The sequence below is a fragment of the Sturnira hondurensis genome, unplaced genomic scaffold, assembly GCF_014824575.4.
Source record: "Sturnira hondurensis isolate 20B ecotype Veracruz unplaced genomic scaffold, ASM1482457v3 Scaffold0014854, whole genome shotgun sequence".
NCBI classification, from domain to species: domain Eukaryota; kingdom Metazoa; phylum Chordata; class Mammalia; order Chiroptera; family Phyllostomidae; genus Sturnira; species Sturnira hondurensis.
Window position 1 is genome coordinate 46,576 of NW_028087485.1, and position 14,823 is coordinate 61,398.

Consider the following 14,823-nt stretch of genomic DNA (forward strand, 5'->3'; position numbering starts at 1 on the left):
GGGGGTTACGCCTGAATGATGGGTTCAAGTTTGGTAACTACATGTGTCTCCTTGATCGACGGGCATTGTCCTGCTGTTGACATAGTTAGGACTGCTGGACGGTGTCAGAAACAGCCCGAGAGGAGTGGATGAGGCTGGCTCTGCTTGGCATCATCCTCAATCTACTGGGCATGGCCTTTCCCCCTCTTCCTGGGACCCTCAAGGAAATTTTTGTCCTCTGGCCACAGCTGAGGTCAGAAGATCCTTGAGGGGCAAATGCTCGTGTGTATGGGTCAGGTCAGCGTCACCTCTATTCCTCCAGGGCCATAGCTACCAGAAAATAAAGAATGCTGAACTCCAAAGTGCGGTCACTTGTAGCCCTGGACGGGGTAACCACAGAATTCAGAAGTGGAAACCTGCTGGTCTCTCTCTCTGTCACTATTGCTTCCGCAGGAGATCGGTGAGCAGAGGACGAAGGATGTAAGAGTGGTAATCGAGTCGACTGGTTCTTTTCTCTGCTGCTCCTGTCCTTGCGTCTGCTTCTGTCGTGTTTCTTGCCACGATGTACTGTGATCAGCGACTTCTTTTCCTGTGTCCACCTCAGTGGCCTGCACAACTCAAGACCAGGGACCACCTCTCAATACGGTGGCTTTTGTATAACCTCGTGACTTAGCACAATGCCTGACACAGAAGGAAAACTCAGTAAATAATTGTTGAATGAAAAGCCTAAAAAAATAAAAGAAAAATATATGACTATGTACATGCTAAATATTTGCAAAACTCAAACATAGAAAATAGACCATGTAAAACATAAAACATTTATCTCTCGTATTGGAATAAAGGCTGACCAGGAGACGCCATCCTTCGAAGACTTAAATCACTTAGAGCACAACTCCTAGAGAAGCATGCGCAAAGTTTTTTTAAACCCATCTGCTATTACAATATCAGTATGTGTTTGAGGGGAAAATAACAAAACACACCTATCATTTTTATTAGAACAGTTTACATACAGAAAGTAAATATTTACAAAATCTTTCTGGCCAGAGAGTACTTTGAAAAGATGGATTTCCCCCAAGTGGGACGGGAGGGACAGGAGACTTTTATGTTTATCTGACATGAGTGCAGGTTTTAAGAGGCTGGGAAACCACAACTTGGCAGAAATTCTGATGCTGATCCTGAGGCTTGTTCCGGGGAGGGCAGAGTCACCGGAGCCCGAGCGGTCTGCTAACCAGGGCCACTTCCACTGTCCACTCTGAGCTGAGGAGCCTGGGGAAGCAGTCACACAGGCCAGCCAGGCGTCTGCGTTTGCCTGAGCCTCACCCGGAGCACTGACTCCCTGCCTCCTCCAGCTCTAGGCCTAGGGCTGAGCGCGGTACCTCTGCCATTATCAGATCTTCAGCGATCACGTGCCCCTCCTCCAGTCCCTGAGGAGCATAAACCCTCGGAAACCTTCACGCGGGCACCTTGCTCCTCTCCCCCTGCCGTTTTACAACTAGATGCCAGACTATCCAATATTCTGTTTTACCTGCAGCTCTCACTGGTGCAGCCCTGTCAGATTTGTAAAGTGGTACTACCTACATGATCCTCGACATTAAAAAGACGAAGGTGAGCAGTTAGCTTGAGAGCTGTAAGGCGGGTGCGGAAACTGCCCATCCCGCAGGCCAGCAGGTAGATGGGGGGATTGGGGACCCTGGCGCTCCTCAGGCCCCCCCTCCCCCCCCCACCTATGTGCTAGTTCACAAGAAACATACGGGGTAGAGAAGAATGCTGAGTGCTGAGAGGGGGCCCTCGGGTTCAGTGTCAGAAATGTGACAGGACAGATGACCTGGTTTATCCAATCATGTGGTGTGGAAAAGGGAGGGGGGACTGTTACAAATGAAAAGAGACTTAGGGACCAGGCCATCAGAGGCAACATGCGGGTCTTGCTCGGGTCCCAAGTTACACAGACTCAATGGCCAAAGGGCATTTGTCAGATGATCTGGGAAGTTTAAATACAATCCAAATAGAAGATGATATTAAGACCCTGTCGTTAATTTTTTAAGTTAACTTTGAATTCATTTGAACATGATTATTGTTAATTTTTATAAATGGATATTTTGTTATGTTAAACCAAGTTGTGATTTAGCATTCCTTACTGAGGTATGTAAACCAGAGAAATAGTATTATGTCTAGGATTTGCTTTGAAATACTCCAGCAAAAACAAATGAACAAAACAGACATGTGTGTGTTTTCATATGCACTCATCAAATAGAATTGGCTAATTCGAACATTTGTTAAACTCTGACAGGTATTCCCTGCTGCTGAGAATATTTAAAAATTTCTACAGTAAAAAGTAAAAAGAAAAAATATCTTAATTTTGAAAAGAAAGCAGGCAGGAGGAAGTTGGCAGCATTGAATTCTGCGGAGGGACGGAATGAGGGGTAAAAATCTCCCATTCAGCTCAGTGATTGGCATTTACAGGAAATCTCGGTGAGAGTGGTTCTGAGGTCAGACCAAAGTAGAGGGGACTTCAGGGCTGACAATGACTCTTCTCCCAAAGGAAGGGACTTAGACTTTTTAAAACTGGATGCAATGAGAGCTTGAATATACAAATGAAAGAAAATGTAGCCAATAGGGTAAGGGTCCCAAGAAAGGAGGAAAGGGTGAGAACGGACAGGCAGACACTGGCCTTGGAGAGGACAACGGGAAGCTGTCCTAGCAGACGGGAAAACGGTAAGTGTAAATGCAGACGTAGGTTCTCGGTATGTTTGGGTCAAAAAGAGGAGACATTTGCTCTCTCGATGACCTCTGTCTTCTGTACAAAGTAGGAGGAGATTCGGGATAGGAAGTGTATAAAAACCAAAATTCAAAAGCCAAAAAAACAGGCAAAGTTTTGGGACAGTGTTGTTGATTGATTTACAGTCGTGCATGTCCTCCCTGTGATGTGATTGTCCCCATAGCACTCAACTCTTTGGGCACTGAGTCAGAGAGAAAGAAAAACTCTGTGCATTCAGTTGGAGGTTTTGCCTGACTGGACGGGGAAAAAAAGCTAGGGTTTTTAGGGCATTGGCAGGCATTGTTAGTGGACTAAGTAATCACGCAACCTATGCGGGTATAGAAGAAAATGGGTCAATGGATTTCAAGAACATAGAAATGGTGTAAGTGACCAGAAGTCGCAAAGAGGTCTGAGAATGTCACCTCATGAGCCTAAAGGGCAGCTGTTCTGGTCGGAGAGGGGGCCGTTCAACTAGCAAGTTTGGAGGTGGGCGTTCGTGGGTCATACAATGACAAGGTATGAGTGAGAATCAATGGTGATGGGGAGTGGAGGGAGCATTATAAATGGCTAAGTGGATTGGAAGTCACTTTTCAGCATTAATGGCAATTATTCAAGAAGCAGTAGGACTTCCTGTCAGACCGTCCCAGACATTCGCAGGCGCCAGATGTCAAGCTACAACAGCACAGGGAACTCAGACAGGCAGTGATGCATGGTCTTTAGAGCTGTCCAAGGCCCTGGTGCACACAGATAATAGTGTCCTCCCCCTGGAGCTTTCAGAGTCCCTTTGCCTAGATAGCCCATGCACTGTCTGTCATCTGCACAACATTTGTATAATGCAAAGAAGGGGAGGGATATTAAGAACTATGGGTCAGAAAGTCCACATTTTATGGACTCTCAGTTATCTTTTAAAGCTTAGAGAGAGTTGGCCAGGAGGCCTCCTGGGCAAGGAGGCTGGCAGGACTCACAGAGCCTAATGCCCTGTCCTCCTGGTGGTGAGCCGCCCCCCCAAAGGAGGACTGAGCCTGCAAAGAGCAGTGCAGGCCCAAGTCAGCTGCTCTCACGGAAAGGTTCGTCCCCATTGGAATCAGCTCCAGCTTGGTAGGGTGCAGGGCTGCCACCGAGCAGGGCTCAGACCCTCCCAGTGGGGGTGCTCATGGCCACTTGGTCCCAGCTGGCCTAGGCTTTGGGCTGATGTGCCCAATGGGGAGAGACACTCAGGTCATGCCAAATGAGTCCCATCTCGTTTCCTCCTTTCACCAAAGAGTCTTCTGTCTCCTTCTTGCCAGTGGTAAAGAGCCATCCACTTGGTTCTCTGCTTTCTGCCATAGCTCAAGCTGATGTCTACCCGTGGGTCTCTTCGTAGGGTTCGGTTGGCAGTGAGGCACCAAGGAGAATCAAGAAACCCTCTGCAGAGTGCCTGCCAACACTTCTTTTCCACAATCCTTACAGCACAGCGCTGTGAGCTGAGCGCTGAGTCCAGGGGACTGATAAAATAGTCACCTTGCTTTTCCTTGTTTAAGTTAAATCATTTTTATTGTTATTCTGTTACAGTTGCCCCAGTTTTCCCCCTTTGCCCTTCTCCACCCATCCCACCCCCTGCCCCACAGCCCATTCCCACAGTGTTGTCCGTGTCCGTGGGTCATGCACACATGTTCTCTGACCAGTCCCTTCCCCCTCCTTCCACCATTGTCCCCTCCCTCTTCCTCTCTGGTCACTTTCAGTCTGTCCCCTGTTCCCATGCCTGTGGTTCTATTTTGTTGGATAAGGACAATTGAATTAGAAGAAACTGAAGCAAAAGAAAAGAAAAAATGCAGCCAACACATGTAAATGTAACAATATTATTATTGCAAACACACAGGGTTAGGCAAGGGCTTTACAAATGAATGCTACCTTCAGGCTAAACAATGGTCCCCGAGGCCCAGGGAGTTGAGCACGTCTGTCTCTGGAGGCTTCTAGAAGGGGCCGATGAGCCTCAGGCCCATTACCGACTGATATGGGCACTGACGATAAACTCCAAGACCTGTATTGTCCCACATATACCCTGAAGACCAAAGAAAACCTTGGAAATACTAATGTGCTCCCACTAGTTTTCACTATTAATAGGTAAACATTATCAACCCACAGGGTTATAATATATCTATCATGAACTCTAGTCATAATTTGTTATGCACGGTTTTAAAACATAATAAATATTCTCTAAATCACTTCAGAATAATGATTATGCTACCCCCAAACACTCAAAGCCTGCTTCACTCAGCCAGGGAGCCCCCCCTTTTGCCCAGGGGGTTCACAGCACTGCACATCACCCCCTCTCTTTCCGGGAACTTCTGGTGCCTCTCCGTTTTGTCCCTGATTTCCAGATCCCCAGGGGCCACAGCCCTATTCTTTGTCCTACAGTCCAGGCTATTTTTAAGACACATATAAATGTTTATCACCAAGAAAAATATTCTATACAGAAAAAGACAACTATACCATTCTATCTCATTTACAAAGGCCAAGTCGAGTCCGATGACTAACTAAAATGGGGTTGTTTTTCATGTTCCTGTTAAATAACTCCATTGAGGCTGCATCTGGGATTAGCACGGTTTCAGGGTCTGAGCAATTGTAGGTCCCTTGATGTCCTGGCCACAGAAGGTAGATCTGAAAAATATGAAGGGGAAAGAAGATATTAATATGGTCCCAGGGAGTGGGGAGAGACATTGGTAGATCTTTTAAGTAAGAGGTAATTAGTATCTTGTAAACACTTTTGCAAATACAGTATTGATTAGATGATGTTTCTCTTCTCTAATTGCAAAATTTCACGATGTACAGTTTTATGCTAGTTGCACATTTCAAATTATATATGGGTTTCAAATACCACTTCCAAAACTTAAACTATGTTTGAAAATGCAAAGAGGAAAATAATACTTACTCATATCCATATTTTCCAGATACATCTACCACCGTTTCTGCTCCCAACTTATTCTGAGAACCTCCAGATGAATGTTCCTTCCAAATGAACTCAATGCTTGTAACGTTGCCAACATTGACATCCGCGTCAATTAATTTCGTGTAAGTCATGCCTGGCTGAAGTGTTCCGCTGTGAACAGAAAGCAAGACTCATAACCTTGTCCTGGGTCACCGCCATGCTGAAGTGAAAGGCATCCACGTGTGTACCTTGGAAGAGAAAGTTGCGTTTGCTGGCATTTTCTCATGGGAGGTTTATTCCTTCTATTCCTATAGGTCAGTGTTCTCAGAACAGCTTGGTTCCGAAGCTTGGGGGAAGAGTGAGGCAAGTGGGAAGCTGCACTAGTTGATTTTGGGGGGAGGCCTAGAGACGCACTGTCTCCAGGAGTTCTCCATAATGATCAATCAGGCCTTAGCTTTGTAGTATCAGAAACCATATTTAATTGACACCAGGAAATGATGACCCTGTCAATAGTGGATAAATTCACCCAAAATTGATTCAGAACTACAACACTGTTTATTAGTTTGTAATGGACAAAGACTTCCTTTTATTAACCAGAATGTTCTCCTAGTCCTTCCCTGGCACCTTCTTTAACTTTATCGAAAGAATTGAGAATCAAGAGATGTTTTGGTGGGCGTGGCGCCAGAGCAGAGAGAAGTGGATTACCGGCGGGGCGTGGCGTATTTTATCCAAGCTGACGTTAGAGCTTTCCTATCCCGGCTGTTTCCCTGTTCCTTTGGTAACTGCTTGCCCATCTCCTCTAAATGGAGCATAAGCACCATGAGAGTAGGGCTGTGTCTATATCCCCAGCAATTAGAACAATGCCTGGCACACGGCAGGCATTTAAGTGCTTCAAATCCAGACTTGAAGCTTGACTGAAGACTAGGCACAGGCTAGCTTACCAGGTCATTTAGCTGACTTCATTCTAAGATGAAACATCTAGTGTGAACCCAAGACGCTTGATGATTCTTAAAACAGGATTGGGTGACTACACAGCAACATCACAAACAGCTTCTTCACACGTCGGAAGTACAGAAATGCCAAAGTACTCTCACAAGCCCTAAGAGGGGCAGGAACTGCATATTCGTCCCCACCTGGCCCAGACCAGGTGCCTTCGTGCAGGCCACCAACCACACAGCCTTGGGCAGTGTGTCCTGGGTCTCAGAGTCACAGGCATACGATTGTGTTGGGAGCTTATAGAGACACGAAAAACAGGTAGAAATGAGATGCTAAGCCAGGGAAGGGTATTTGGAACAAAGGCACAGCAAAGGTGAAGACAAGCAGGGAAGAAATCACGGGGATCTCTTCAACGCTGGGAGGTGCGGTCAGGGAAACCTGGGTGAGCTGAAGGAGAATACAGCCACGCACAGCAGTGGTGGCCAGGCAGGTGCGCTGGGCCTGGGCGTTCACCGGGATACAGATGGCACTGGTGAGCCCACGTTTGCAGGCAATTGCCCCAAACTTCTACCCCCAAGGTAGCAGGATAAGGTGCAGACTCTGCCAGAATGATTAATCCGATGCATCCTTCACGCGAGAAAATAACCACCAAACCTCTGCCCAATATTTGAAGGTGATGAAAATCAAAGAGGCAAAACATTGAACCCATTCATCAGTTTGCAAAAGGGTAACATCTAATTAGTGTGTAATGTTAATTCCAAAATGAATTACAGAATCATATAAGGAAAGGGCAATATGTAATACAAGTTCTAAAGGCTGATCAAAGAAAAGATTAAGGGAAACTCAAGATAAAGGGGGACTGTAGCCCTAGACACACAGGTGACTGTCTCTACTGAGAGATTTGTACCTGTGACTGTCCCAACATAGGTCCTGTATCTGTGGGTAGCACCAAGGTAGCTTATTAGAAGTTTGGAAATTGATATAAATGTCTTATTGTATAAGTCACTTGAAACCCACACAAATAAAAATATATGCCACATTTTATCATATTAAAAGGGCAGAACAACAAGATAACTACACATCTGATTTCCTCACCTGTCAGCTTTTCCCTACTTGCTTTATTGTCTAGAGCTGTATTTTCATGGTATCATTTCCTAACATTTTCTGTGTGTAGCTGGAACTGTGGAGAAAATATGTACTGTGATTTCTATTTTATATCTGGAAATCACGAAGCAAAAGGGCAAGTCAGAGGTAACACGACAGATCGTGGTTTTACAGGAAAAGATGAAGCGCCGCCGCTGCCCGAGCCGTCACCCACCTGGCCACCTCGAACTCCTCCGTCCTCCCAGCCGTTCCTCTCACACGGAGAAATATGCTCCCTCGGGTGGCGTTGTTTCCGCTGAGTCTGACAGACAATTTGTGCCTCCAGCCTTGAAAGAAAGAGGGTTAAAAATGTGCGAAAAGCACGGCAGCCTGAGCATTTAACGTAAAGGCAACTTTGTAACTTTCAGCAGTGTTCAAGGGGAGCAAGGCTGTTGATGTTCATGGAAAAACAAATTCAACTTTTGATAGTTGGAGTGAATTTGGTGAAAAACCATGTTTAAAAATACACATAAGAGTTCACATTCCCTTTTTCCACAAGTCAATCAATGGTTTCATGATATTTTACAAAGAAAATTCTACAATTTTCCAGGCATTTGAGGACTTTTTAAAATGGAAGCTGCGTGTCTTCTTCTGTCCATTTCCTTTGTACTCTGCGGCATGTGTCCCCATCCACAGGCAGGTTTTTTATAGGCCAGAGTCCCACCACGGACCCAGAGAAAATCTAGAAAAGCCACTGGGCAGGAAGCTCTGTGCTGTGCAATCACTTTAGAGGCGAAGCGAACTGTAGCGTCCTCGCCTGCAGGGGGCGTGCTAGGAGTGCCCGGCTGGTACAGGTCTGGGTCGGCACAGACCTGCCAGCAGGATTAACCCCTTGCAAATGGTCAAGCGTAACATTTTAAAAGTTGTAAAGCTAAACAGATTTTTCATTCTGAATTCTGTAATTGTGGCATGCTTCATAGCACATTGGGGGAAAAAGGGAATTCTTCAAGTTGTTTGCAAAGCATCGGGAAGGGAAAAATCCTACTAGAGAGAACTTCCAGTTCGTGAGTCACTCATTGCCCAAGAGCCCTAGTTCCTTCCTCCGCCCAGCCCACAGCACTGAGGCTCCCTCTGTCCCTTCTCCAAGGACACCACTGTCCCCAAGCACACCAGTGGCGAAATGCGTGCTTCATCCCATGAACCCCTTCGGGGCCCGTCTCCTTTGACCTTTCAGCACACTGGGTGCAGGAATGGCACCCCCTTCCTCCGCGTCTTTCTTTTCTTGGCTCCTTCACTGCTGCCCCACCCCGATCCCGCTTCTCCCTCTCTGCCCGTTCCTCTGTCTCTTTTGCGGGGGCGGGGGGGAGGGGGCTCTCTCTCTGCTCTCTTTCTTCTCGGTTGGAGACACTTTTCTTGGGTGATCATTCAATTGACTTTCATAGCCCNGGGGGGGGGGGGGGGGGGCTCTCTCTCTGCTCTCTTTCTTCTCGGTTGGAGACACTTTTCTTGGGTGATCATTCAATTGACTTTCACAGCCCTGGTTACTGCCGAAATGTGGGAGACTGTCTTGTTGAGATAAAATTTACGTGTAACACTGGGGAATTTTACAGTGTACGGCATGGGGATTTGGTATACCACAGATACGGTGAGATGGCGACCACAATGAAGTTAGCCAACACACAGCGGGGGTGGGGATGTGGGGGGGTGGAGGGGTGGGGGGGGTTGGGGGGAACACTGTTCTAACGGCCGCTCCGCCTCACCCTGTCCCTGTCTAATCCATGCAGCAACTAGCTAGTGCTGTTCTTCTGGAAAAAAAACAACCTGATAATATCGGTACCCTTCAGTGGTTCTCCACAAGCCCAGAGGAAGCCCAGGCTCATGGATCACAGTCTCACTATTTGACCCATTTATCTCTTCGGCTGCATCTCATATTACTTTCCTCCTGGTCTCAGCTCTCTCTGATCTCCACGCAATTCCTTCCGCCAACCCCACTCCCCATTTCCTCCTCCTGCCCCTAGTCTTTCAGGAGGCAGTTTAGAGATCAACTTCTCTCCAGAGGCACCCCTTAGTCTGGTTGTGGGAGTTCCCCCTTCATTTCCTACCATAAGGTTTGCTGAGGCTGAGCCTTTTTTTTCTTGGCTCCCTCTTCTCCATGAGCCTACACTTACCCAGTTGTTTCTCTCTGTATCCTCAAAGTCGGCCCACTGACCACTTCCTTAGTAGGCCCTCAGTAAAAACTGTCAAAATTGAAAAGGTAACTACCTTAAAGCATTACAATAAAACTTAGTTATAGTACTTACGGGCAAATGGGGAAAGAGGCCCAGTGTTTAAAAAATAATAGGATCTATTAGGTTTCCTATTTGTGAGGCGAAATCTATCAGCAAAATGACCCATCGTTGGGCAGCCATCTTTGGGACAATGGAAGCAATTTCCCTGGTAATGGAAAACAAGGTGTAATCAGAAATATAATTAGAAATGTCTTTCGATACACTTATGATACAGTGTTAAACAGCAATAAATCTTTGGAATTTAAATAAAGTATACACATTGAAAAATGACAGAGTTGCCCAACAGGCTATCCTGCTTGTTTTAAAAACAAAACAAAGTAAGACAAAGACTGACAAAGACAAATGGCCTTGCCCTGGCTGGTGTGGCTCAGTGGACTGAGCGCAGGCTTGCAAACCAAAGGGTCTCCAGTTTGATTCCCAGTCAGGGCACATGCCTGGGTTGCAGGTCAGTTCCCAGTAGGGGGCGTGCTAGAGGCAACCACACATTGATGTTTCACTCCCTCTTTTTCTCCCTCCCTTCCCCATCTCTCTAAAATAAGTAAATAGAATCTTAAAAAAAAAAAAAAAGGAAAAATGGCCTTTTAGAGAAATGGGTAAACAACGAGACTAGACAACCCACACAGAAAAGGAAACTCAGAGAGTCAGTACTCTGTGAAAAGATGTTCAATCTTGCTTGCTGTCAGGGATGTGCTAATTAAAACAACATGCAATTTCCTACTCAGCAGATTTGCAAAAATTCAAACAGCTGGCAAGTGCAAGTGCTGGTGAAGACACTGAGTGGGGGATCCTCATTTGCTTCTGATGAGAATATCAATTCACGGAGATTGCAGACAGCCCCTCGGTGCTGTCTAATAAAGATGGAGTCGCACATACATTTGACCATTGCACTTCTATCACCGGTGTACATCACCCAGGTACTTTCACCCAGGTACACGGGGGACATGCCGAGGCGGTTACTGACAAACTGCTTCTAATGACAAACAACTGAAAACCATCAAAATGCACATTAGTGGATGAATGAATAAATAAATTGTGGCCGATGCCTACAAAATAAGTATATAGAGCTATATACATCAATAGAGATTTCAAATGTATAAAATTTAACAACAGAAAGCAAACCCAGAAAGATACGTTTAGCTACGCAGAGCAGCATCCAGGTGGTAGAAGGGGGAAGTAGGGGGAGAGGACACTATGGGGGGACTGTCAGTGTTTGGCTGTCAAGCTTTCTGAGAATAGAAGTTCACCAGGGCACCTTCAGCGTAAGGACAACTGGGTCAGGAAAACGGAGAAAACAGGCTGAGGGCACCCACTCACCTCACCCTGGGACAGGAGAGAAATGCTAACTCCCGTCCCAACCCACACCTATGCACAGAGCACTATTCCTGACTATAAACTTCAGATGGAACCCTTCCATGTTTTTCTCCCCTGACTGAAGAGTAATCTCTGAACACAGGGGGGGAAATTTTTGCACTTCCCACTCCAAAATAGATTTTCCTTCTCATTTTCAGAGTGGTAACCAAATGAAAAACGTGCTCGGCTCAGATCTGGCACTGCAGGCTTCGTGACTCCAGTAAAATCAGATTTGGTATTTTGTCGTATTGATCTATCCGTGTGGAACTCCTGGGAGCTGTCTGTGCCCCGGTTCTGCTCCGTATAAATAATTAAACTTTAATAAAATAATTTTAATGTTCCAAGGGAATAGCAACATGTTTGGTTGCAGCTATTGGTTGGTTCAGCTTTCTTGGGGCATTTTTGAAGACGGCATTTAAAATATATACAGAGAAAAATGTTTGCCCTGGACTTATTTCAGTCACACAATAGCATCTAATAACTGCATAACAAATGGCCGAAAGAGAAAAATTGGATACAATGTTCAAAAGAGCTGAAACAACCAGAATACAAATCGTTGGTTTACTTACTTAAGCCTTTCAGCGCCCTCGTCGCTGCTCAGGACTCAGTACACAATTTGCTATTTCCCAAAGTGGTGGGTGCCCTTTCTTTATAAACCACCAACTCAAAGCCCTAATTTTTAGTTGGCTGATCATGCCTCAAAAAATGACTTGCTAATTAAATTCCACTGCAAAATGCTTTACTTACAGCTTTAAAAGATTCATAAGATCTGCAAGGATAAGCAATAAATGCATCGGGGTTGAGAACGCTTTCCATATAAAAGCGATGACTCCGGGCGTGGTTGCAGTCGAAGAAGGAAGCCATTTCTGTGAAAACAACGTGCAATTAACTGGTAGCAAAAATGGGTTAACTGGCAACTGAGAGTATGAACCACTTCTTCAAATAAGTGACTTTCAATGACAGTGTCTGGACCTGTGTCTAGACACTTGGATATTGCACATGTACCAATGATATTACATAGCATTTCCCCCGTACCAAAGGATTCTTTGTGTGAATCTCAAGGGACATTCAAGCAGGGCAAAGAAACAAACGCAAGTGCAGATGACTCGGTGCTGTGACACGAATCCCCTCCAAACTTCCCGGATCTCTGGCGTGGCACTCAGAGCGTGGAGCATCCCTGCGCACAGAGCGTCTCCTTAGACCCATTACTCTGGTCTCCCTGTCTCTGCAGGAAGGACCAGACTCCCTCCTACTGAAACACTCGCAGCCAGAATGTTAACCTGGGCACGCCTTCCACTAAGCTTCCTGGCGCGACAGGTGGGAGGTGTTATCAAGGATGCTACAGAACAATTAGTTTTGTCATTGTCCGGCATAACATTGTTGCCACCGGTATTCAGGATTATCGCAAGAGTTCAGAAGGTAGATCTAAATACATGTGTGCACGCTGAAGATGTGCTCTCTTCACGTCACATAACACTGTCACTGTACGGCATGAACCATTGGTCCGATGGCCTGCACCGCTCGGCTGATCTTTGAGAAACTAGGCTTGGTTTCAGTGTAGCTGGTGGTGCGTCGTTGCTCTCTGGCAGCAGCCTCCAGGGAAGCACTCCTTCCCAGGTCCTCGTCCTTCCGCAATACGTGCCGCCATTCCCCTGTTCGGGGGATGGAGCCGATATTTTCACCCTCCTGGGTTGCAGGCGAGTCTCGTGACTTGATTTGACCAATAGGAAGAGGAAGAACTGACACTGCGCCTGTTCTAGAGCCTTGGTCTTAAGAGACTTTCCAGCGTCCATTCTTGCTCTTTTGGAACCCAGCCTCCAGGTTAAGAATCCAGGGTAACTGGCTGGGGAGGGAGGCCCCGAAGGATAACTTAAGGAGGAGAACAGGTACCAAGACCCCCAGACGTGGAAGGCCACCTTGGGCCTTCCCGCCCAGCCTAGCCCCCAGTAGGCCCCCTCCCATGAGTAACCCCAGAGGACACGTGGCCAAGCAGTCTCTGCAGAGCTCTGCCTGAACCCTGAGCCTCGGAATCCTGGGCACAAAACTGCTGCTGTTTTAGACACTATGGTTTGTTATTCTCTTGGTAACCAAGACAGCAAAATTTCACAAACGCAGTAATTGGTTATCCTTTTTTTTAAAAATGGGGAATTCTACATAAGGTCTCTTTATATACAGATTTATATTCATAATTAATTGTGATTCAGACAAGATGGTTCATTAGAATATAGGGAACTCTGAATTTTAAAAGTAATGACCTTTTAGTAATAAATATCTTGTAAAATGGAATATCTTGAAATCTTAAAACTCACTTAAAGATCAAACATGATTTATAAATGTGTTTTAACCCAATAGAGTTACAGAAAATCTAATGTCTCAAAATGATAGCTTATGACAAATGCACATTTTACTTGAAACTAATTCTTCACAGAATTTCAAATGCTCTGTGTATACTTACTATAGTTATATACTTACTTACTATAGTTACATAAAGGAGTCTTATGATCTATTTTATTCTAACAGGAAGGATTTCAAATCATAATATGGAAAATAAGAGAAGCAAGTTTTATATAGGCCTGTTTTGAATAAATATTGCTTATCAGTATCAGTGGGGCTGGCTTTAATTCTGACTTTGAGTATCCACACATTCTGATTTTTTTAAGTAGTCACTGCAAACAGGTACTTTTAATCACATTTCCTCTCTGAGAACAGATATTAGAACTTTTGCAATTCATCTCCAGTGAAGAAGAAATCTGAGCTCCTCTCAATGGCAGGGTTTGTGTACTTTTCCTCTACATCAGCCAAATAGAAGATCAAATAATGACGTCATCTGGATGTTCTGACCACACGGGATTATGTGGTGAGATATTAAGAATCACCCAGATGTTTGTTATCACATCATCATACATTACATGTCATTATATGTTATATGTAATACGTTTTATTATTTACACGATGATGATGATGTAGAGAGATGGGGAGGAATGGAATTCCCAAATAATAACTTTTTGGTGCCTTTTAACTAAGTGACCTGTAGGGATATTATTATTATTGGGAATTATTATAAAAGGTCGAGTATTATTTGTTTCATTTACAACTAATTTAATTTGTGATCCAGTGTGGTTGTTCAGAAGTAAGTCGAACCACTCCCCTCTTCTGCTCAAACCCCCAGGCCTCCCAGCCCCTGGAGTACGAGCTGAGGTCTTCTCCGGAGTCCCAAAGACCCTGTGCTGTCTGCCTCTGTCACTGCTCCTTTTCTGACCTCGTGCCCTACCACCCTCCTCCTTCTCCCTTCACTCCGGCCATGAGCAGGCTCCTCACAGCCATGACCCTCCCAGGCAGGCTCCTGCCCCAGGCCCTTTGCACTTGCCATGGCCACCCCTCAGCCTGGAATGCTTTCCCCCCAGGTATCCACTAGGCTAACTCCTTTAGGTAACCTTCCCAGTAAGGGCTTTCTGGCCACCCTATCAAAAGTCTCCTTTCCCCACCTCGCCCCACTCTCAGCAACACATCACAGCCCCATTCCA

The 14,823-nt window shown here is 45.6% G+C and overlaps 1 protein-coding gene across 1 annotated transcript in view; it reads right to left on the minus strand.

Moving 5' to 3' along the window:
- Window positions 1-4,601: 4,601 nt before the first annotated feature.
- Window positions 4,602-14,823, minus strand: part of PNLIPRP3 (pancreatic lipase related protein 3) — a 34,039-nt gene continuing 23,817 nt past the window's right edge. Inside the window, exons 8-12 of the mRNA XM_037063818.1 lie at window positions 12,047-12,165; window positions 9,962-10,094; window positions 7,897-8,008; window positions 5,646-5,813; window positions 4,602-5,374 (exon numbers count right to left, since the gene is read on the minus strand). Of these exons, the coding sequence (XP_036919713.1) occupies window positions 5,311-5,374; window positions 5,646-5,813; window positions 7,897-8,008; window positions 9,962-10,094; window positions 12,047-12,165 (596 nt within the window). The 3' untranslated portion in view covers window positions 4,602-5,310. The remainder of the gene's footprint in view (window positions 5,375-5,645; window positions 5,814-7,896; window positions 8,009-9,961; window positions 10,095-12,046; window positions 12,166-14,823) is intronic.